The sequence below is a fragment of the Juglans microcarpa x Juglans regia genome, chromosome 2D (assembly GCF_004785595.1).
Source record: "Juglans microcarpa x Juglans regia isolate MS1-56 chromosome 2D, Jm3101_v1.0, whole genome shotgun sequence".
NCBI classification, from domain to species: domain Eukaryota; kingdom Viridiplantae; phylum Streptophyta; class Magnoliopsida; order Fagales; family Juglandaceae; genus Juglans; species Juglans microcarpa x Juglans regia.
In genome coordinates this window covers 9078302-9099720 of record NC_054596.1, presented here as the reverse complement: position 1 = coordinate 9099720, position 21419 = coordinate 9078302, and the positions used below count along the sequence as shown (strand labels likewise).

At 36.6% G+C, this 21419-nt stretch overlaps 2 protein-coding genes across 7 annotated transcripts; one reads left to right on the top strand and one right to left on the bottom strand.

Annotated features, from left to right (window-relative positions):
• Nucleotides 1-9343: 9343 nt before the first annotated feature.
• LOC121249220 (protein FAR1-RELATED SEQUENCE 5-like) lies at nucleotides 9344-11023 on the top strand. The gene is made up of 2 exons (XM_041147940.1): nucleotides 9344-9899; nucleotides 10152-11023. The coding sequence occupies exons 1-2, from the start codon at nucleotides 9344-9346 to the stop codon at nucleotides 11021-11023; spliced, it is 1428 nt and encodes a 475-aa protein (XP_041003874.1).
• A 4518-nt stretch (nucleotides 11024-15541) lies between these two features.
• LOC121248312 (serine/arginine-rich splicing factor RS40-like) lies at nucleotides 15542-20900 on the bottom strand. 6 transcript variants are annotated; one of them, XM_041146741.1, is made up of 6 exons: nucleotides 20742-20900; nucleotides 19239-19350; nucleotides 17261-17373; nucleotides 16937-17172; nucleotides 16040-16726; nucleotides 15542-15926 (listed from the first exon to the last, which is right to left on the bottom strand). In XM_041146741.1, the coding sequence occupies exons 1-6, from the start codon at nucleotides 20871-20873 to the stop codon at nucleotides 15902-15904; spliced, it is 1305 nt and encodes a 434-aa protein (XP_041002675.1). In that variant the 5' UTR covers nucleotides 20874-20900; the 3' UTR covers nucleotides 15542-15901. The 6 variants fall into 6 exon arrangements, with proteins under 6 accessions (XP_041002675.1, XP_041002677.1, XP_041002679.1 ...); XM_041146743.1 differs by having other exon boundaries at nucleotides 17261-18607; nucleotides 18999-19350; nucleotides 20742-20779; XM_041146745.1 differs by lacking the exon at nucleotides 20742-20900 and having other exon boundaries at nucleotides 17261-17914; nucleotides 19239-19356.
• Between the last annotated feature and the right edge of the window lie 519 nt (nucleotides 20901-21419).

Genomic DNA, 21419 nt, shown 5'->3' with positions numbered 1-21419 from the left:
CCAGCTGCAAATCTAATATCATAATTAATAAACTTCCAACACTCTTACTTTTAGGTAACAGAGATGCTTTCATGTCTTAAATAAACTTTATAAAAATTTTTTTATAAATGAGGTGACTTAATATCGTATGTAAAATTCTTATAATAAAATAAATCTAACTCATGTCATCGAATTACGGTGTAGGTTTAATTTTGTAGACATAACATTTTCCTTTAGGCTATCAGATACGAAGCCCCTTCCATCAATTTATGTAGTTTATGCAATGAAAGAAAATCAGGTATTTACTCGCGCACAATGTTGCCTATAAATCCACTTGTCGGTACTGCTTCGATGGGCCGGAATTCTTACAGACAATTTTCGTAATATGTCTTTCTCGCACACACATAATTAATATATATATATATATATATATATATATATATATTATCCGATATGTGGAGTCTGATTTGTTGATGTATCGGTTCGATTTAATTATCAGACACGATAATGATGCATTATGATTTTTTGGTAGATTTTCAAGGAGGCTTGAGCCATGGGGTAGATCTTTGGCACTGTTTTGACTCGGAAAGCGTTAAGCAGAAAGTTCGCTCGATATTCGCGTGACACGTAACTTGCTTGAAACTCAGGTATCGAGGTGCGCTCGACACTCCGCTTAGGCGAATAATGTTGAAAAGTGAAAACTAAGATTTTCGTCGTGTGACACTATAAATATCATGTATTTAATGAGTTCAGAGGGTTCTGAACAGTGAAATTTGGCCTCGAAGTGTATTTTGTGATTACTTAGTACAATAAAATTCTCTACAACTTTGTAGATATAGGCATGTTATTGAATCACGTTAAATTATGTGTGTCGTTTGTGTGTGCTTGATTCTTATATTTCTATATTTATTTTACTGTCTGTCTCGTTATCGTTATACGTGGTTGTGGTGTTTTCACCATATATATATATATATAATCATAGATGTTAGTGACCTTAGGCTAAATAACATTCATGATCATTTTGTATTAGAGTATGATCAGATTGATAGGGGGTTGAATCCCCTCGAGCTTAGCGAAAGAAATATAGTCCTAGATTCGTATCCAAATATGGATTAATTTATTGAATTTTCAAGTGAGGCTAGAATTTAAGCAATAGCTTAAATCTAATTTAAGAAAGCAACTGTAGCTAACCATCTCTAGTTATTACCCCTCCTACCCTTTTTATTCAAAGGAAAAAAAAAAAAAAATATTCCTAGCTTATAGGAACTTGAACGTCCTCTCCCGGATGGTTTTAGCTCCTTTGGAACAATAATATTGGTTTCAGGCCTAGGATAATATATATATATATATATATATATATATATATATATATATATATATAATTTTCAGGTTTGCACAACTTGAAACTTTGTTTGGAATTATAACTCATCTCAACTCATTATTATAATTTTTTTAAATTTCAATACAAAATATAATAAACAATTAAACTTTCTCAAATCTCAAAATAATAATAATATTAAAAAATAATATTTTAATAATATTTTATCATCTTAACTCAACTCAACTTAACTCACTTCAATATCTAAACACAACCTGAATCTCACACGGACGATGAAGGGCTCGAATTATTTTCTACATGGAAAAGCGTTTGAAATTCATGGAGGTATATATAATTGTAAAGCAGAATTATGACGTTCCTTATGAAATATGATCAGTTAACATCATGTCAATCTTGAACCGTATGAAAGTATATTTTAATTTCTTAATGTTGAAGTGTACGTGGACATTGGTTTTGAAGTTAAAAAAGATATTTGCTGAATGTGTGCTCGAGCGAAGTTCGCTCGACATGAACTCAACATTGGGCTCAAGCGAAGCTCAAGTCTGAGAGTTAGCTCGAGTCCCACGCGACAGTGAGCTCGAGCGAGACACAAACTCTAGTATTCGCTTAACCCTGCTCGACATCCCTCTTGAGCCAATATTATTATTTTGAGAGAAAACAATTCTCTAGTGAGCGCATATTCTGTGAGAGAATAAAAGACCTTAGAGAGTGTGAGTTGAGATTGAGTGATTGTAATCTCTTCTGGTTAATAAGATTTCTACAGCTCTATGGACGTAGGCAATTTGTCAAACCACATATATTCTGCGTCGTGTGCTTGATTGTGTTACTTTTACTTTATTTTCCATCATTGGTCTGTGTGTGTTTTGTACAACATTTCACAACAATTGGTATCAAGAACCAAGGTAAAGAACGATGGCTTGAGATCAAATGAAAGCACACGGGATTGAGAAGTTCGACGACATTGATTTTGTATACTAGAAGATGCAGATTGAGAATTATCTCTATGGGAGAAGGCTACACCTTCCACTGTTGGAAAAGAAGTTGGAGAGCATGGGTGATGCTGAGTGAATCCTGTTAGATCGGCGGTTCTAGGGGTTATTCGGCTGACCTTATCCAGAACAGTGGTAGACAATGTTAATAAGGAGAGAACTATGATGGATCTTATGGCGACTTTGTCAGGTATGTATGAAAAACCATCTGCGAACAATAGTTGCACTTGATGAAGAAATTGATCAGTCTGAAGATGTCGGAAGGTATGTTTGTAGCTCAACACTTGATGGAATTCGATACGATTGCAAATCAACTGTTTTCTGTAGAGATTGAGTTTGATGATGAGATTAGATCGTTGATTATGTTGGCATTGTTACCAAATAGTTGGAAGGCCATGAGGATGGTTGTGAGTAGTTCAGTCGGCAAGACAAAATTGAGTTACGATGACATGCGATGACATACGTGACATGGTCCTTGCTAAACAGGTACGTAGGAGAGTCTCGAGTGAGTTTTCTGGTTTAGGATCGGCCCTGGATGTTGACAATAGAGGTAGGGGATATGACATGTCAAACTCCAAGAGCAGAAAGAAGAGCAAGACGAGATCTTGGCAACAAATCATGTGTTAGAATTGTGGCAAGCCAAGTCACATTAAGAGAAACTGCAAGAATCAAGGAAGTGTTGAAGATGACGTGGTGAATGTAGTGGCAGATGAAATTCATGATGCCTTACTTCTTGCAGTGCACAGTCCGATTGATGATTAGTTTTTGGATTTAGGGTCTTCATTCCATAGCACCTCACATCGAGAAATAATGCAGAATTATGTTGATGGTGATTACGGAAAGATGTATACAGCTGATGGAGAGGCACTGGATATAGTGAGAATGGGTGATGTGCACATCACACTTCCAAACAAGAGCGTGTGGACTTTACAGCAAATCAGACATATTTCAGATCTAAGAAAAAACCTAATCTCTGTGGGACAACTTGATGACAACGATTTTGCAGTAGCATTCTCTAAAATAACTTGAAAGATCACCAAGGGTGCACTGGTTCTAGTGCATGATAAAAGATCTAATTCGTTGTATTTAACATTAGGGTCCAGTGATTTGTAGAGAAATACAATAGTGTAAAAAGGCAAGATTGATTGCACGAAACACGTGAGGAAAGCAAAGGGAGTCAGTTTTGTCGTTCCTCATGGAAGCCTGGGGAAGTTGGCTAAAGTTGCCAAGATCGATTCGAGACCTGATACTCCTCGTGTAGTGAGAGTTATGAGTCGCACAGTAGATCATGTGCTGACTAAAGGCGATGTACGTGGAAGACTAAAGTCGGGCTTGACTTAAGTCTGTTTTCTAGCTTGAAGACGGAAGCTGTGAGCTGTAGAGATGATAGGGTTTAGCTGGAAACAGTGGCTGGCATGTGAAAACCCAGTCTCCAAGTGAGAGATTGTTGGGGTGTATGTGGATACTGATTTTGGAGTTAAAAATGGTGTTTGCTGAATGTGCACTAGACTTGCGTTCGACACTGGGCTCGAGAGACTTGCGTTCGACACTGGGCTCGAGCGAAGTTTAAGTCTGAGAGTTCACTTGAGTCCCGTGCGACAGTGAGCTCGAGTAAGACACAAATCCTAGTGTTCGTTTGACCCCCGCTCGAGCCAATGTTGTTTGCTTGATGCGCACTCCACACTACGCTCGAGGGAATAACACAGATTTTGCCAACTTAGGGTTTTTAGTACCGTTTGCTATAAATATATCATATTAGACTTGTTTTATACGACCTTAAGCATATTTTGAGAGATAACAATTGTATAGTGAGTGCATATTGTGTTAGAGAGTAAAAAGTCTTAGAGAGTGTGAGTTGAGATTGAGTGATTGTAATCTCCTCTGGTTAATAAGATTTCTGTAATTTTATAGATGTAGAAAATTTGTCGAAATATGTATATTGTGTGTCGTGTGCTTGATTGTGTTGTTTTTACTTTATTTGCGATCGTTAATGTGTGTTTTGTATAACATTTCACAACATCAGTTAATAACATTGCAATATGAAACTCTGTTAAGAGAGAACACGAACACACACAGACCCACAAACTGAAAACTCGATCAAGATTTGATCATGATTTATCGAAAGTTTACAACTGCAACAAAATTCAAAATTAAAACTAATTAAATCCATTCAACGTACCTAGCTGATGACCATCATATACTGCTATTAGCTGATTAATCATCCACATGATATATGACCGCCTCTCTCCTATCTTCTTTATCAGATGAGAGTGACGTACTGATTGCTGTCCCGTCGGCATAATTTCTAGCTTAATCATATATATGTATGCGCATCCTTTATAAGCATGTCCTCAAAACTCTCATTCACATATGCTGATCAGGTTGCTGATTTTTCTTTATTTTTATTTATTTTTAGTCTTAATTGTATGACGTAGATAACTTTTTTTTTTTTTTTTTTTAAAGTACACTCTATCATATCAGTTGTCTTCTTTCCGGTGTCAGCCTGATTGGTTGAGAAACCAGCTGAGTTGGAAAGCATATTAATTATCCATGAAGTGATTTGCATCAATAATACGTAATAATATCTCTGCGATATCAACATCCTACTCGCAAGGGGGTTTGGTCCGTTTGGAATACGCTCTGAAAGGATTGGTGTTTTTTCTCTGCTGGGGACGAAAAGCTGGATAGCACGCTCTTGGATGGAGGCTGGGAATGTGAATTTCGGATCAAACTTTCAAGAAAAAAAGAAAAAATAAAAAAAGAGAAAAAGTTGTTTGAAAAAGCAAATGCAATGAGTGGGATCCATCGAATTAGCACTCGTGGGTTGCCTTTTGAACGGTCGGAAAAATTTAGGCCGTGAGCAGGGGAGCAACTTGCCTTCTCATTCTCATAATAGTCACTTGAATAAGAGTCTATTTGATTATTAAATTAGTCTCAACATATCTCAATTTATTATTATAATTTTTTTAAATTTTAATATAAAATATAATAAATAATTTAATTTTTTTAAAATTTTAAAATAATAATAATATTAAAAAATAATATTCTAATAATATTTTATCATCTCAACTTAACTCAATTCAACTCATTTCAACGTTCAAACGGATTTTAATTTTACGAGTTCATGCGCATATATCTTTATAAGGATTTCAATTCTTTTCACGGAAATTGTTCAAGCCCTACGCCCTATATATAGATAGATTATGATGGAACTTCTTTTGACGTAGATATCCACATGCTAGGTGTGACTCATTCCAGGATCATCTTTCTAGGGCTAAGTTGATGACCTTTTCGCCATTTTAAAGGCAACAAATTGCTATGGTAGAATAAAAATATGTATTGTTGGTCTTGCCTACGTAAGATAAATATTCCCACCTTTCAGAACACCACTTTCGTCCAATGAGGAGTAATTAGTAAGTTTCTAGCTAGCTAGCTAGCTACCTAGATTAGATTGTATAGAACAATGTTCATTACCATGAGTGCATGCCGTGTTTTAATTTATGAATTGATGAAATTCAGCCAAACTTTCATGTTCGGGTCATTGTCACACCATGCGTGTTTTCTTTGCTTTTTTTTTTTTTTTTTTTTTTTTTTTTTTTTTTTTTTTTTTTTGTTTTTTTCTCAAATGGATTTGGCTAACACTTGGCAGTTATCTTTGCATGCAAAGAGTGTCCGTGTTAACAAATAATTTAATATCTTGACACGAAAGGAAAAGGATTCGGTTCAATTATCTTTCATTGACTGTTTATGTGAGGATTGGATCAAGAAGATTACTTCTGTTTGTATCCCTTTTGCCAATATGGCTTTTGATAGACAATAAATTATGCATGATGCGTTCATTAATACAGATTATCACCTTTTTTTTTTTTTTTTCTTCTCCTTTTCTTTTTTACTTTTTGCATTAATACGGTCCATCGATACCAAATCATCAAAGTTGTTACTTTACCTGCTAAACTTTAGGGGACATTTCTTTTTTAACAGTGTGATTGTGATGAGGGGATGAATTAGAACATACATTTCGAATGAAGGGAGCCACATGATTAATTTCTTGTGGTTATATTACAAAAATAATGGTCATTCGAAGGGATAAAGATGTGACCCCCAAAATATATTTTAGTACAGTCCAATATTCCACCTAAGAGCATCTTCATTGACTTGGTCAAAGTTGAAGGATGGCTAAAATTTAGATAATCTATGCCAAAAAGACCCCACATTGGATTGAGCATCTCTAAAACAATTTAGATTTTTGCTACAGTAGTTAATCAAAGATGGAGAACCACAATTGATTCACCAAACATTAAAATATTAATTTCACACTCCAACCACTTGTAGGTGTTTATGTAGGTGCCGATTTTTTATTGACATTGAAATGGGTATGTTGCTAGATATTTGGTTAGTGAATAAGAAATTTAGATAAATTTTTAGATAAGTTTAATCTCAATTTTTGGTTATTAGCATTAAATGACATTTGAAAATATGATTTTTTTAATATTAATTTAATTATAATATAATTATTATTAATATTAAATTGGTAGAATTATAAAATGTGATACAAATAAATTAAATAAAAAAATTATTAATTTAATAATATTTTATTATTATATAGAGAGTGAATGGCTAATCCAATATGGAGATTGAATTTAAATAGAATGGGTAAATGCAAAAAAGTGTGATATTGGCTAAAGTTTGAAAATGCATTTGACCAAGCCAATGAGGATGCTCTAATATGGATGTTACCCGCCCTATGTGAGTGGGAAGCTAGTCCTCCCGGCCCCACACCGGCGGGTATCCTCTTTTGTCCCTCTATCCGGCCTTGCTATATGAGGGCGGGTGGCCTCGCTCGGCCAAACTAGCGAGTGGATTGGCCCATGGTCGTTCGACCACCCTCGGGCCACAGTGGGCTATTGGCAACAACGATGGCAAGACGGAGAAGAGACGAGATGGAAAAGAGAGAGTGAGACAGAGAGTCAGAGAGAAAAGACAACAACTGAGAGTTGAGAGAGACAGAGAGCTGAGAAGAGTGAGTGAGATAGAGATGGAGAAGAGAAGAGAGACAGGGAAGAAAGAGTGAGATAGAGACGGAGAAGAGATGAGAGATGGAGGAGAGATAATGAGATAGAAATGGAGAAGAGACAACAAAAGATAGAGAAGAGAGAGTGAGATAGAGAATTTAGAGAGGAGAGACAGTGACTGAGAGTTGAGAGAGAAAGAGAGCCGAGAGGGTTTCAGGGGAAAGAGTGGGGCAGGTGAAATTTGGGCAGGGTAGTGCCCCACTTGGCACCCACTTCCACTTTTTTCTTAAGGGCTGATGCCTGCCCCAGGTGAAGCTCGGGCGAACCATGTATGGGTACCTGGTCAGCACCCCTACCGCCTATGTTCAATTTCTACGTTCCTAAATGTTGTCTTGGCTATACGATAAGTGAACATGTTTTAACATGGGGTTGGCTCAAATCATATCGCATTAAAAGAAAAAAAGAAGAAATTATCTACATAATTATTTTCACAATTCTTTATACAACTCTATTTTTAATGAGGAACATTTTTATAAAATAACTTATAAAGGTAATATTGTTTTATAAAAATACCCACAATTTAAAATATAATTGTATAAAAAATTGTAAAAAAAGATCGTATGTGTATTGTTACTAAAAAAGTTTATGGGGTTTAGATATTTAGAATATCTGTAAATACTAGTGAAATAGTTTGAGTTAAGATATTTTATTAAATTTTGAAAAATGAGAGAAAAAATTGAATAAAAATATTATAAAGTTAAAACATTGTTTGAATATAATTTTTTAACATTATTTTTATTTTAAGATTTGAAAAAGTTTATATTATTTTTTGTGTTTTGTTTGAGAGTTTGAAAAAGTTGTAATAATTAGGTAATGATTAGTTGAAAAAATTAAAAATTTGAAATTGAGAATATCTTGTGTTTAAATGTCGTTTGGAAATAAAATATTTGAGGATATCTGAAAATACCAAAGTATCCCACCAAAAAGTGAAAAAAAAAAGTTTGGTTGACTGCAAGTACTGCAGCTGGTTTAAAAAATAAAAAACACATAAGGCCTCTCTTGGCTAGGCCGAATCTTGAATTTTGTTAGGGAACTGCTAGGTACAGTCTACGTTGGGTGGACTGCGTGCGGACTACTGGGCTTTCAGTAAATTAATCTCAAATTTATGTTGTGAAATATCAAAACTGCCCCTTTCAATAAACTCCCTCCAATCTAGCAATTATCCCTCCCAATAGACGTCATTCTCCTCCACCATTTTCGACCCCTTCTCCTTCACTTCTGAAGCACTCAGATATCCCAAGCTTTCTCTCTGAGATTCTGTGGTATGTGAAAAGCCTCACTTTATTTCTTTTAGGCCAACTATCATATTTATTTTGCATTTTAAGATTTTGAGGGTAAGAAAAGGAGGCAAAAGCAACAAGTTCTCCTATCTGATTCAACTTTTAAAGTCCTTCCAAGGGTATGATTCTGAAATTTCTTCCTTTTACTTCTCAACGTAAACAACTTTTTACTTCCATTTCGATAGGGACGTATCCCCACTTTTTTTTTCCCATTTTCTTTTCATTTGAGTGCCCAATCAATGTGCAGAAGGCTCTCTTGCTCCTAATTTGGTCATTTCACATTTTCCTTTATAGAGACAATCATTTCACATTTTCCTTTGTGGAGACAATCAATTCCGCTATACTTGTTGTTTTGTATGCTAAAATATTGTTGTTGCTTTAATTTATTGTTCTTGCAATCATGCTCTTCCTGATCCTCATGTTTTTATTATTTTAATTTGCTTATCAACGTTGTTGCTCTAATTTGCTAGGTTTGTATGCTATTTTGTTGTTTTCTTACAATCATGCTTTAATCTAGTAGTCATGAACATGATGGAAGAAAGTGGCAAAAGTAATCAGGTTGAACCCACCACATATACTCGACAATCGTTGTTTTCTGAAGATGAGCTTTTAGAACTGATAACGGGCTCTAATGCTGAAAATGAGATGTTAGAGCCAATGTCGGGATGTAATGATAATTAGGGGATGTTAGAGCCAACGTCAGGCTGTAATGATGATGAGGAGGTTTCAGAGCCAACAACTATGATGGTTTTTAAAACTAAGGCGGAACTCATTGAGTACTATAAGAAATATGGGAAACAGGCTGGGTTTGGAATAATGACCCAACGAAGTAGAATGAATCAAAATGGGAGTGTTAAATACATAACACTTGGTTGTGCGCGTGGTGGGAAGGCAAGGAATCGTAGTATTAATCTCGTTAAACCATGTCTAACAACCAAGACTGAATGTAAGGCGAGAATTAATGCAATCTTGGTTGGTGAGTTGTTGCGCATAAATACTGTGGAAAATGCACACAACCATGACTTAAGTCCAAGAAAGGCAAGATCTTTTAGATGTAATCGAGCTATTGATGATTCTGTCAAGAGGCAACTAGACATTAACAACAAGGCAGGCATAGGTATGGCAAAAAGTTTTGGCGCATTGGTTGTTAAGGCTGGTGGATTCGATAAACTACCATCTATTGAGAAAGATGCAAGAAATTATATTGACAATGCCTGTTACCTTAGACTTGGCAAAGGAGGTATTGTAGCATTGAGGGATTATTTCGTGAGAATACAGTATAAGAATGAGGGTTTTTACTCATTGATGGATTTAGATGACGATGGAAAATTAAAAAATATTTTTTGGGCTGATGTACGGAGCAGAGCAACATATGGGTATTTTGGAGAAGTTGTGACATTTGATACAATGTACCTAACAAATCGATATGGTATGTCATTTGCCCCTTTTGTCAGAGTTAATCATCATGGACAATCTATATTGTTGGGCGCAGGTTTGATATCAAGTGAAAATACTGAAACATTTGTCTGCTTATTTGAAACTTGGTTGAAATGCATGGATGGGAGAGCACCAAAAGCTATCATCACTGATCAAGACAGGGCCATGAAAAATGCTATTGAAATAGTTTTTCCAAACACCCGGTACAGATATTGTTTGTGGCATATTATGCGAAAACTATCCGAGAAGTTGGGTTCACATTCCCAATACAACTGTGGTTTGAAGACTGCCCTGCACAAATGTGTTTATGATTGTCAGACTCTCGACGAGTTAGAGGCTTCTTGGGAGGTGGTTCTTAATAGTTACAACTTGCACGACCATGTATGGCTTCAAAGTCTGTATAGTGAGCGAATGTATTGGATTCCTGTATATCTAAAAGATACATTTTGGACTGGGATGAACACAACTCAAAGGAGTGAAAGCATGAATGCATTCTTTGATAGATTTTTGCATTCGGGGACAACGTTGAAAGAGTTTGTTGATCAGTTTGACAATGCACTGAGGAAGAAAGTAGAGAATGAGATAGCAACAAACTTTCATTCATGGAACTGCACAATCCCGTGTATAACCCATTTAGCTGTGGAGAAGCAAATTCAAGAATTGTATACTAACTCTAAGTTTAAGGAAGTACAGTCCCAAATCCTAAGGATTATCTATTCACATTGTATTCTCATCAAGACAGAAGGGGCAATTTCGACATGTCAAGTTAATGACCAACTGCAAGTCAAGGACTTTATTAAGCGGGTTACATATCAAGTATACTTCAATAAGGATGAATGTGGGGCGAAGTGCATGTGTGACCTATTTGAGATGAGAGGCATTTTATGTAGGCATATTCTTGCAATTTTCTCAGTGTGGGATGTCTGAGTGTTGCCTTCAAAATACATTATGGACAGATAGGGAAATGACATTAAACGTAGGTATGCTCTCATTCGAAGTAGTTACGATGATTTGAGTGGTAAACCAGTTGCTAGCAAGTACTCTATGTTGATTAAGCTATGTTATGAAGTAGCTACAAATGCAGCAGAATGTGATGATAATGCAACAGATATGGCACAAAAGTTATGAGCAATGAATTTGCAATACACAAAAACAAAGACCCAACCCACACTTGCGCAAACTAGTACTGAGGGACATGATGTTGAGGTTGGAAGTTCAAAAAAGATTTTGAGTCCTTGAGTTGTTAGAGGCAAAGGAAGACCTCTATCGAAGAGAAAAGTACATCCAATCGAGAAGATTATGGGAAAGTGACGTACTAAAAATAATCAATCCAATACCTGTGACAATAGCAAGAGAAGAAATGTATTCCATTCTTATTTCTCTCTCTCTCTCTCTCTCTCTCTCTCTCAATGGCATTTCTCATTTGTATTTAATATGTTGAGTTTTTAATTTGATTTTTAAAAAAAATGTATATATTGAATTGTAGACAAAGAAACAAACGGAAAATAACAACATCACGAATGGCTATACACTTTTTACAGAGGATGTGTTAGTGACTGGCTCACAACAAAGTGTCATTTCACTGGTATGCAGATTTTAAGTAAGTACATGTTTTTTTTAAAGTATTTTGAGTTTATTTTTGTGGTTGTTAATTTAGAGTTTGGTGATTTTTACAGATGGATGAGGTGTTACAGATGGATCCTCAACATCATCACCAGCTTACTCAGTTGATGAACCCCTCCCCGAATTGATGTTTTGGATTTTGAGTTTTTGATAATAGTTTTTGAGAGTTGCTGCTCTATGTTGGTTTCGAGTTTTTTATAATGTATTTTGAGAGTTGCTACTCTATGTTGGTTTCAAGTTTTTGATGATGTATTCTCAAAGATGCTACTTTATGAATGAAATGCAGTTTTTAGTATTACTGCGCGCAAAGAATTTGCTTATGAAGTATGGTTGTTGGACAGTACATTGCTATATAAATAAAACCACAAAAGCAGAAAATTTATTGTAACCTCACAAGTCTGGTACAATGGTACAATGTAGCACATAAAGTGACATTAGATGCTTACAACACTTACAAGAACACTTACAAGTGACCAGTCTAACGACAACAGTTACAAACTTGGCAAGTGAGCTAAGTCCCCAACACAACATTAACAACATTAATCATCATTTGATCTTGATCCTAACAACCAAAATGAGATTAAAATCGAAGCTTGCAAATAAAAAATTCCATGATCATCCAGGTTTCTTTGTCAACAATTGGCCTTCACCAAGAGTAACAGAAGCTAAAGGGATGCCACCATAGGTAGGGGTGACAATATGTGACACGATCCATTAACTCAACATGAACACGACATGATAAAAGCGGGTTAGGGTTTACCCTTAACGGGTTCGGATCAAAATGGGTTGACCCGTTAAGACACGATAGCTTAACGGGTTGATAACGGGTCAACCCGTTATGATCCATTATGACCCGTTAAGAAAGTTAAAATTACAATTATACCATTATACCTAAAAAATAAAATTGTTGGGATTTTAATTTCGATATTTTTATTGTTTGGATTGTAATTTTGAACTTATAATTAGTTTTATATTTTTTTATAGATATTGTGATTTTAATATTTATATAAAATTATGCTAAACTTAACTAGATAAAATGGGTTAATTTTGGATCTGTTTCAATCCATTTATATAAACGGATCAAAATGGGTTGACACGACACGACCCCTTATGTTAATGGGTCGTGTTAGGGTTTGAGATTTTGACACGATAAGCTTAACGGGTCGGGTTAGGGTTGACCTATATAGTATAATATACATGTCTTGACACGACACGAACACGACCCGTTAACACAATTTGACACCCCTAACCATAGGGACTTTGCACCAGACCCAAACCAGAAACTTTATTGTTTTAAATCAAACCAGTAAACTAACAATGCAGCCACAACATCAACCCCAGTAAAGCACCTCAATATATTGCTTCAGTTCCCCTGCTCCACCGATGCCTGCATACAAGAATAAATATTAGAAGCTAGCACACAAGTATAATGTTATGCCATTTATGAACATGATAGAAAGATACTAGAAGTGAAGCAATATTTAAAATTATATCACAAAAACGTAAAGTGAAATAATCATTGAAATAAATTGAAGACAAGGTAGAGACATAAAGTGAAATAATAATCATTGCTAGATAACTTGGAAGAAATAATCATGACCTCACTATGAATATTTGCAATATGACAAGCAGAGAATATAAACATGGAGAAAGGAATCTTTGTTGGGCAACATATGAAAATGAATTAAACAGCCGAAATGGAACACAAGCAACTCAATAAAAATCCAATTCATCTTTTCTATATGCCTGCAACGGAAAACAAGTGCCATCACACTTTCAAGGGCCACCCGGTTCTCTCAAAAGGCAGTGAAGATCTTCATACATCTGGAGTTTAACGTTACAATACCAAATGGGAGAAAATGATTTTATCATGAAAATACCAGGTGGGAGAAAATTTAACGAGAAATCAAAATCAAAATCCTCAAAAAGAAATACCCTCAAAAATCAAAATCAAATACAAAAAGGATTTTAACGACAAAATTTACCCTCTGAAATCAAAATCAGAAAAAAGAAATACCAGATTTGAGAGAGAGAGAGATAGAGCCCCATCACTTTCATCAATGCTATAGATTTCGATTATTCCTAATTCAGAGAAGTTAAAATGGCTCCAGTAGTACTACTACACCAATAGCTAATTCATACAAACGTACTAAACTTAAAGAAAACGCGAGAGAGAGAGAGAGAGCACATGACCTTCGAGCAGTGAGGGAGGGTCAGCTCATTTGGGGGGGGGGGGGGGGGGGGGGGTTTGGGGGAGATGAGACCTAGTAGGGGTTTCAGGGAAGTATTAAATGGCAATCGGGGGGGGGGGGGTGAGAGTTTGGGAGAGAGAGCGAGCATACCTTCGAACAGTGAGAGAGGGTCAGCTCATTTTGGGGGGGAGGGGGGGGGTTTGGGGGAGATGAGACCTAGCAAGGGTTTCGAGGAAGTGTTAAACGGCAATCGGGGGGAGGGGGTGGGTGAGGGTTTGGGGGAGACAAGACCTAGTAGGGGTTTGTGGGAAGTATTAAACGGCAACGTTTAAATTAATCAAAACTCACCGTTTCATTTAGTCGTGCGTGGGGAAATCTTATTTTGGACTGCATCCAGAATTATTCATCTTGTTATTTGTTGATAACTGTGGTGACATGGTGCTTGCCGCGAGTTAAAAAAATGGAAGACAAAGAAAGACAACAAAACAGGAAGAAAGGAAGTGCGCATACAATCGAATCAACACGGAAATGAAGAGAAACTCTGCAAATGTTCCTTTACCCCCAAGTACGTACTTACTACACCCACTTCATCACATTTAAGTCAAGTCAATGGCGTACAAGTTTGGATATGTTTACTGTAAAGCTTCAAGATCGGATATTGTGGACGACTCGTTCTAAAGCTGGCCTCTTCTACTTTCTTTGTGGTGAGGTTCAGACTCATTCAACACGCTAAAGTACATGCTCCAAATCCAATTTAGCCGGACCTCCTTATAAAAAACGTTCTAAATATGCTCCTGATGATGATGATTTTCTCTCATGACCCCCCCCCCCCCCCCCCCCCCCCCCCCCCCCCCCCCCCCCCCCAAGGTGTCGGTCAGGTTTGCTCTACTTGTCTTTTACGTGGTCTTTAGACCCATTATGTAACAATAAATCCATACTTTTAAGTATACAGAATCCAGCCCAACTAAACTTAACTTCGGGAAGGGAGCAATCCAAACGGGCTACTATTTTTGAGTAAACAAAAAAAGATCAGCAAGTGAAGATGCACCTTACAAACGGGTTACACCTATTTATAATTTTATTTATAAAATTCATTTTGTTAGTTTTTTTTTTTAAATTCAAATTTTGAATTTCAAATTTTATGATTTTTAACGTATCAATAACTAACATGTAAAAAAATAAATTTTTTATAAATTTTTCTCAGTACATATAACATTTTTCAAAAAACAATACTCTGTCTACAGCAGCCAGAGTTTCTGCCAATACGGCGTTGGCCACGGTAAGAACGGCCAACATTGTTTATGTGGACTAACTTTGCATATAGAGGTTCAGGCTGACTAAAAATCTTATGAAGAATAAGCGTTAAAAAAATATGATTCGGTGTCTTCTGTTCAGTACATAAAATCAAATACCGAAGGATTCAGTCTCAGGATCCTAAATAAGCCAAATTTAAGCTCTCGGTCTCAGAACACAATCTCCTGTGTTCCAATAAGGGTTGCAAGCAAAGAAGCGCACATAAACCCAGTCTTTACATTATTTTTTTTTTTTATAAGGAAAAAGAACAGTGGCATGAACAATTAAACATGTTATCCAACCCCACATATGACTTCTATAAGATTTAACAGCAAAATGTATAAAGTGGACAGTCATCATTATCACAAAATAAGGGTACACAACCATCAGTTTCTACGAGAAACAACAATTATTCTGATTCGAAGTACTAAACAATAACAGCAAATAGCCAAGTCCAACATGGATCAGAGGTTTTGTATACAGTAGTCTTGTCCAAACGGTCCATGAAAATTCGAGCAGAAATCAAAGCACGATTAGGTCCTACATCACAAGCTCATAAGCATATTACTGGAAGAGGCCCTAACTCCACGATTGTTGTCACTGAAAGAGGCAAACTGGAACAAACTCTACATGAGTTATGCCACGACCACAAATCAGAGCAACCAACTGGAGTTCTTCTTCTATACTATGATCTAGATCACTCCTCTGTTGGTGGTGATCGACTGCATTATCAAAAAAATATAGAAATAATAAAAACAACATAAATCCACTATGTTCATACCATAGCAAAGAGAGCAGGGTAGAAAAGATACAAATAAATTACAACAACGCTTACCTTTGATATCTCTCATGCACGGGGGTATCTGGACCACCACCATAATTGGGGCTATCCTCTCTAGGTTCAGGTATTGGGCTGACTTCATGAATACTGTCAGGGTTAGCCTTCTCTCTTCCATATGGACTACGGCTGGGACCTCGACCATTTTCAGGACTAGCCCTCTCTCTCCCATAAGGACTGCGGCTGGGGTCACGACCATTGTCAGGGCATGCCCCCTCTCTTCCATAAGGGCTGCGACTAGGACCACGACCATGGTCAGCACTTGCCCTCTCTCTTGCATAAGGACTGCGACCGGCGCCATGACCAATATCAGCACTCACCCTTTCTGTTTGGTAGGGACTATGGCTGGAACCGTGGCGATGATCACGGCCAACCCTCTCTCTTTGAGGACTACGACTGCGTGCACGACCATACTCAGGACTACCCCTCTCTCTTCGATAGGGACTTGGACTGCGATCACGCCCATAATCAGGGCTGCCTCTCTCTTTCCTAGAGGGACTAGAACCACGTCCATAATCAGGGCTACCCCTCTCTCTTCGATATGGGCTAGGGGATCGCCTTCTATCACGACCTCTATCCAATGACCTATCATGAAATCTATCAGGGCTATGCCCATTTCTCCGTTCATCATCATCATCATCCCGGACTGCATATTCCACTGATATAACTCGATCCAGCAATTTGCTGCATGCCAGCATTAGAACACAATCATCATCATCATAACCAACAACATGAGCGTAAAATGTTAAGAACGCCGATATGAATGCATTTATTAACATGCAAAATCAAACCCTAGAACAATCCCACCACATTTTAACCCGCCATTCACCAGCCTGAAAGGTGTCTAAGGGCCTTTCTGTGAAAATTAAATATGTTTTAAAGTGTAAGTTATACCTCATGTTTGTCGCATCCAATGCTTTTGTGGCATCATCCTGTGATTCATACTGCACAAATGCAAAGTTCCTTCTAATCCTCACACTCACTAACTTTCCATATGGTTCAAAGTGCTTCTCCAAGTCCCTAGTCCTTGTATAGTGTGTATCAAAATTAATAACAAACAAAGTCTTTGAAGGTTTCGCACTAGCTGAAGATCTTTTGGAACTTCCAGGCCTTCTAATGCCACGTTCATGCTGCAACACATATATTAAAGGGCTCAGGCATAACAAAACAGAGCTGGAACAAAAATTATGAACCTAAACAATGATGTAGATATGTTACTTTTGTCCATTCAACACGAAGCCTGCGTCCCTTTCGACCAAATTCTGTTCGGTCAAGTCTCCGAATAGCATCATCAGCATCTCTCTCGTCCTCCATATAAATAAAAGCAAATCCTAAAAACCCATGAAGAAAAGAATCAAATTAATAAAATAAAATAGAGGTTGAAAATAGGTATCTAAACCAAGAATCCTCCCGTTAAAGGATTCTTCAACATGACGGCGTTTCCCCCCTTCAACTGAAAATCTAACCTGAAGTAAAGATGTTGGTAACCTCCGTTAATTCTATAAACTAAGTGACCAGCAAAATTAGTAACAGACCTTGTGTGATGAACTAAGTGGTGTCAAGGAACAACATTCCAAAAGTGGATGTCTCATAGTAGGTCAATGAAAAGAGTGCCTTCTCCATCTATTCTGCTGCCTCTGCTGTGAGGTTGGCAATGTTTCTAGGTAGAAACATGTCTGAAATTGAAGGCTGGGCAAAATTCATGAGGGATGATAGGCAATTGTGACTGAGGGAAACGTGGGAAGGTAGTCCATTGAGGATCAGAGTGACTCTTCTTGAAAACAAGAAGAAGAAGCTTGTCACAGGCAGGGATCAGATTTCTGAAGAGCCCATCCATTAGCCAGGAAGAATGGGGGACTTGCCAAGATAATCCTGCGCCAAAGAAAATGTTGAATATGGGGGTCGATGCCTCAAAAAAATGTTTTTCTTAAACATATCCTGAATCCCCAATATAACTCCACAAAGGAAGAAAGCAGTCGCTGAGTCACGGATTGTGACTGATGTTACAGTCATACTGCCAAGCTATGTGCGCTAGGAAGCTGCCACCTCTGTGGATAGGATTGCTACTGCCGAGTTGCCTTGCCGGTGGAGGATCCCATGCCTTATTGAGAAGAGTGCAGGCATTTTTTGTATGATTGTGTTTATTTTGTTTAAGACATCACACAATTGCAGGTTACAGGCATAAAAGTATTTTTTTTTTTCAAATTTACGCGGGTTTTTTGTTCACCTCAAAAAGATAATCAAGCAATTTAATTTCAAGCAAAGCAAAGCCTGCAAGCAAGAAGCTCAAGTGATTACCTTATTATGAGTGAAATTGTGTGGTGCTCCAAGACATTCAAATATAGCAATTACCCACTCCTCGACTCCTAAATCTACCATTAGCAGCAGCACACCTCATTCTCCATAATTTCCCAATTTGCACCACATTTCCTCTCTCTTCCTTAGTGTAATTAAGTCCAATTGGACAATATGCCTAATTAAGTTACCGGTATTCTTATTTATGTGATTAATTATAACACATGCATTAAACTTGCTAACTCGCAAAACTTCCAATCCCTTGACCACCTTCTGAGAGAATTCTCTTAAAAGTTTGATCCCATAAATGCTGAACCTTACTAATGGATTATTTCATAAGCTAAATGCAAAGTTTCAAACTAATATCCCGGCACTTTGAGGAGGTCAGCCTCCAAGTCTCATATACCAATACCTTAATGATTAGCCAAATAGAAAGAGAGAACAGAGAAATATGGTAGATTTGAATTCATAAAAGACCAAATGGTAGATGGGCAAAACAAAAGTTCTTACCAGACTTCATATCCACCCTCTCAACCTTCCCATATCTACTGAAAAGCCGTTCCAGTAGATATGGGAAGGTACCGGTATTCTTATTTATGTGATTAATTATAACACATGCATTAAACTTGCTAACTCGCAAAACTTCCAATCCCTTGACCACCTTCTGAGAGAATTCTCTTAAAAGTTTGATCCCATAAATGCTGAACCTTACTAATGGATTATTTCATAAGCTAAATGCAAAGTTTCAAACTAATATCCCGGCACTTTGAGGAGGTCAGCCTCCAAGTCTCATATACCAATACCTTAATGATTAGCCAAATAGAAAGAGAGAACAGAGAAATATGGTAGATTTGAATTCATAAAAGACCAAATGGTAGATGGGCAAAACAAAAGTTCTTACCAGACTTCATATCCACCCTCTCAACCTTCCCATATCTACTGAAAAGCCGTTCCAGATCAGACGGTCGAGCGTCATACTCAAAATTTCCACAGAAGATTGGCCTCATTTTTTCCTGGCCACATTGTGAGACAACACGTTTCATATATATAAATATATGCTGAATATATCTCGGACAAAGCAAGAAGAAACTTGGTCAAAGCAACTGCAATTAGTGCAGCCTCATAAAAGTAAGTGCAACCGCAGCATAAAAACCCAAAGAATATTGTCCACACAACTTCTTTGTAAAATGCAAGTCAACTAATATACGATATGCTTATAACCGGATAAAGTCTATAAGTTTATCATGGCATCTGATTAGACATCATGGCCTTTTTCAGACAAGAAAATTCCAATGGAACTAAAATCAGGGTAATGGTATTTTTCGGCAAAAGATGACCCAAGTTACAAGTCAAGCTTCTCATAACCACTTATTCAACACAGGAAACCAACAAAGCCCACCTATCAATAGATAAGAGCCTCCAATGTTTATACTCTCCCTCTGATTACCACACTATCAAACCAATAATGAACTAAGAGCGAGTAAATATAATTATTGAGAGAAAGATACATAGAGAGCATAAACACATTAGAGGAGTCATTAAACGCATTCAGATTGAACGAGAACCACACCCCAAAATTAGTGTGGCTTGGATGTGAATAACATCGCATCTTACTGGGGATTCTTTTTAAAGAAAATTAACTTGAGGAAACGAAACCCAACGCTGACCAAAGAGGGCATTATGTGCATTTCCCTAGTTTCATGCTAACATAAACAGTGCGTCTATTAATAACCCAAGAAAAAGGAATAAGATTACAAGTCATTTACAAAGATGAGGAAACCCCAAAAATCAACACAACAAAAACAGAAAAGCCATCAACCATTACAGCAATAGCACGAGTAATATTCAACAAAATCCTCAAATAAAGAAGACACAAAGACCCATTAACCAATAGATCGATAACAAAACCAATATTCAGAAAATACACAAAACAACAACCAGCTCAGCTATGTGCCAGTAACTTATCATATTCTACAAAATTCATAATTATATACCATATTCAAACTATACCCGGAAAGAAAATATTCGCCAAAATGTTCACATTACAATCGTTCAAAAATATAAGCGAGAAAATCATATGAAACTTAGATAACAACCAAACAACTATATTAGAGCCAGAATGACCCAATTCTAAAACAGTTTAAGTAAGAGAAATATCAGATCTACAAGATAACAAACGACAATCTCGGATCAGACCGTTAACGTACGGTTTGGTTTCCGTAAAACTGTAAGAAAAGAAAGTTAGAACGTAAAGCCCTTACAAATTCCCTTAATAATTCCAAATTCTTCTCTGTTCTGTCTTAATTCATCGGGAACCAAACGGAACAACGGGGAAATTCAGAAAGAAAAAAGAAATTCACGTTTAGGATAGAGCATTTAAAAGGGTTTGAGATTCTTCCTGTACCTTTCGAAGGCAGTGACCGGAAAAACGTCGGAAGAAATTGAGAATTGTTCTCCAAAACCCTAAAGGAGAGAAGATTACGATAATTATTTTTGGATCGACCGAAAAGCAGAGCCTAACGTGTGATGAAAGCATATAAACGAAAACAACGTTGCGAGATTGTTAAATGGACCCTATATTTTCTAGTATTTGTAAGTGGGGTGACCAATGTCCGTAAAGTTTATTCCAGTCGACCCTTTTGCGCTTTTTTGAGCGACATTTTGCTTATAAATGTTTTGATTTATTCTATTTTTAAATATGGTGCGTAAAGTATATTATTAATATTATTTAAATTATAAAATTTATTTTTTAAAACAAAATATATTATATAAATATTTTATTAAGTATGCTCTATATACTTACTTGAAAATAGAATTCTTTCTAAATGCATCCTTAAAAAAAAGGCATATTTTTTTTATTTTTATGTTATCTTAATTTAAAAAAATAATAATTATTATAAAAAGCTATGCCTTGTCAAATATAGTAATATGCAATAAAAAAATGTGAACATTATTTATGTTATAAAACTCTTCGTGATATGCAAGAACACAAACAAAAAAACTTATGAGCTGTTTGGTTTATATTTTTTTTTTCGAGTCCCACCATCTGAGAAAATAAACTGCAGCTTTAATTAGCTATACA

Coding starts and splice junctions, on each gene's coding strand:
- LOC121249220 (XM_041147940.1), top strand. CDS start 9,344: ATGTTAGAGCCAACGTCAGGCTGTAATGATGATGAGGAGGTTTCAGAG. Junction 9,900..10,151: donor CCTTAGACTTGGCAAAGGAG/GTATTGTAGCAT, acceptor TGTTGGGCGCAG/GTTTGATATCAAGTGAAAAT.
- LOC121248312 (XM_041146741.1), bottom strand. CDS start 20,873: ATGCTTTCATCACACGTTAGGCTCTGCTTTTCGGTCGATCCAAAAATA. Junction 19,351..20,741: donor CCGGTCACTGCCTTCGAAAG/GTACAGGAAGAA, acceptor CAATGTGGCCAG/GAAAAAATGAGGCCAATCTT. Junction 15,927..16,039: donor GTGCATGAGAGATATCAAAG/GTAAGCGTTGTT, acceptor TTGATAATGCAG/TCGATCACCACCAACAGAGG.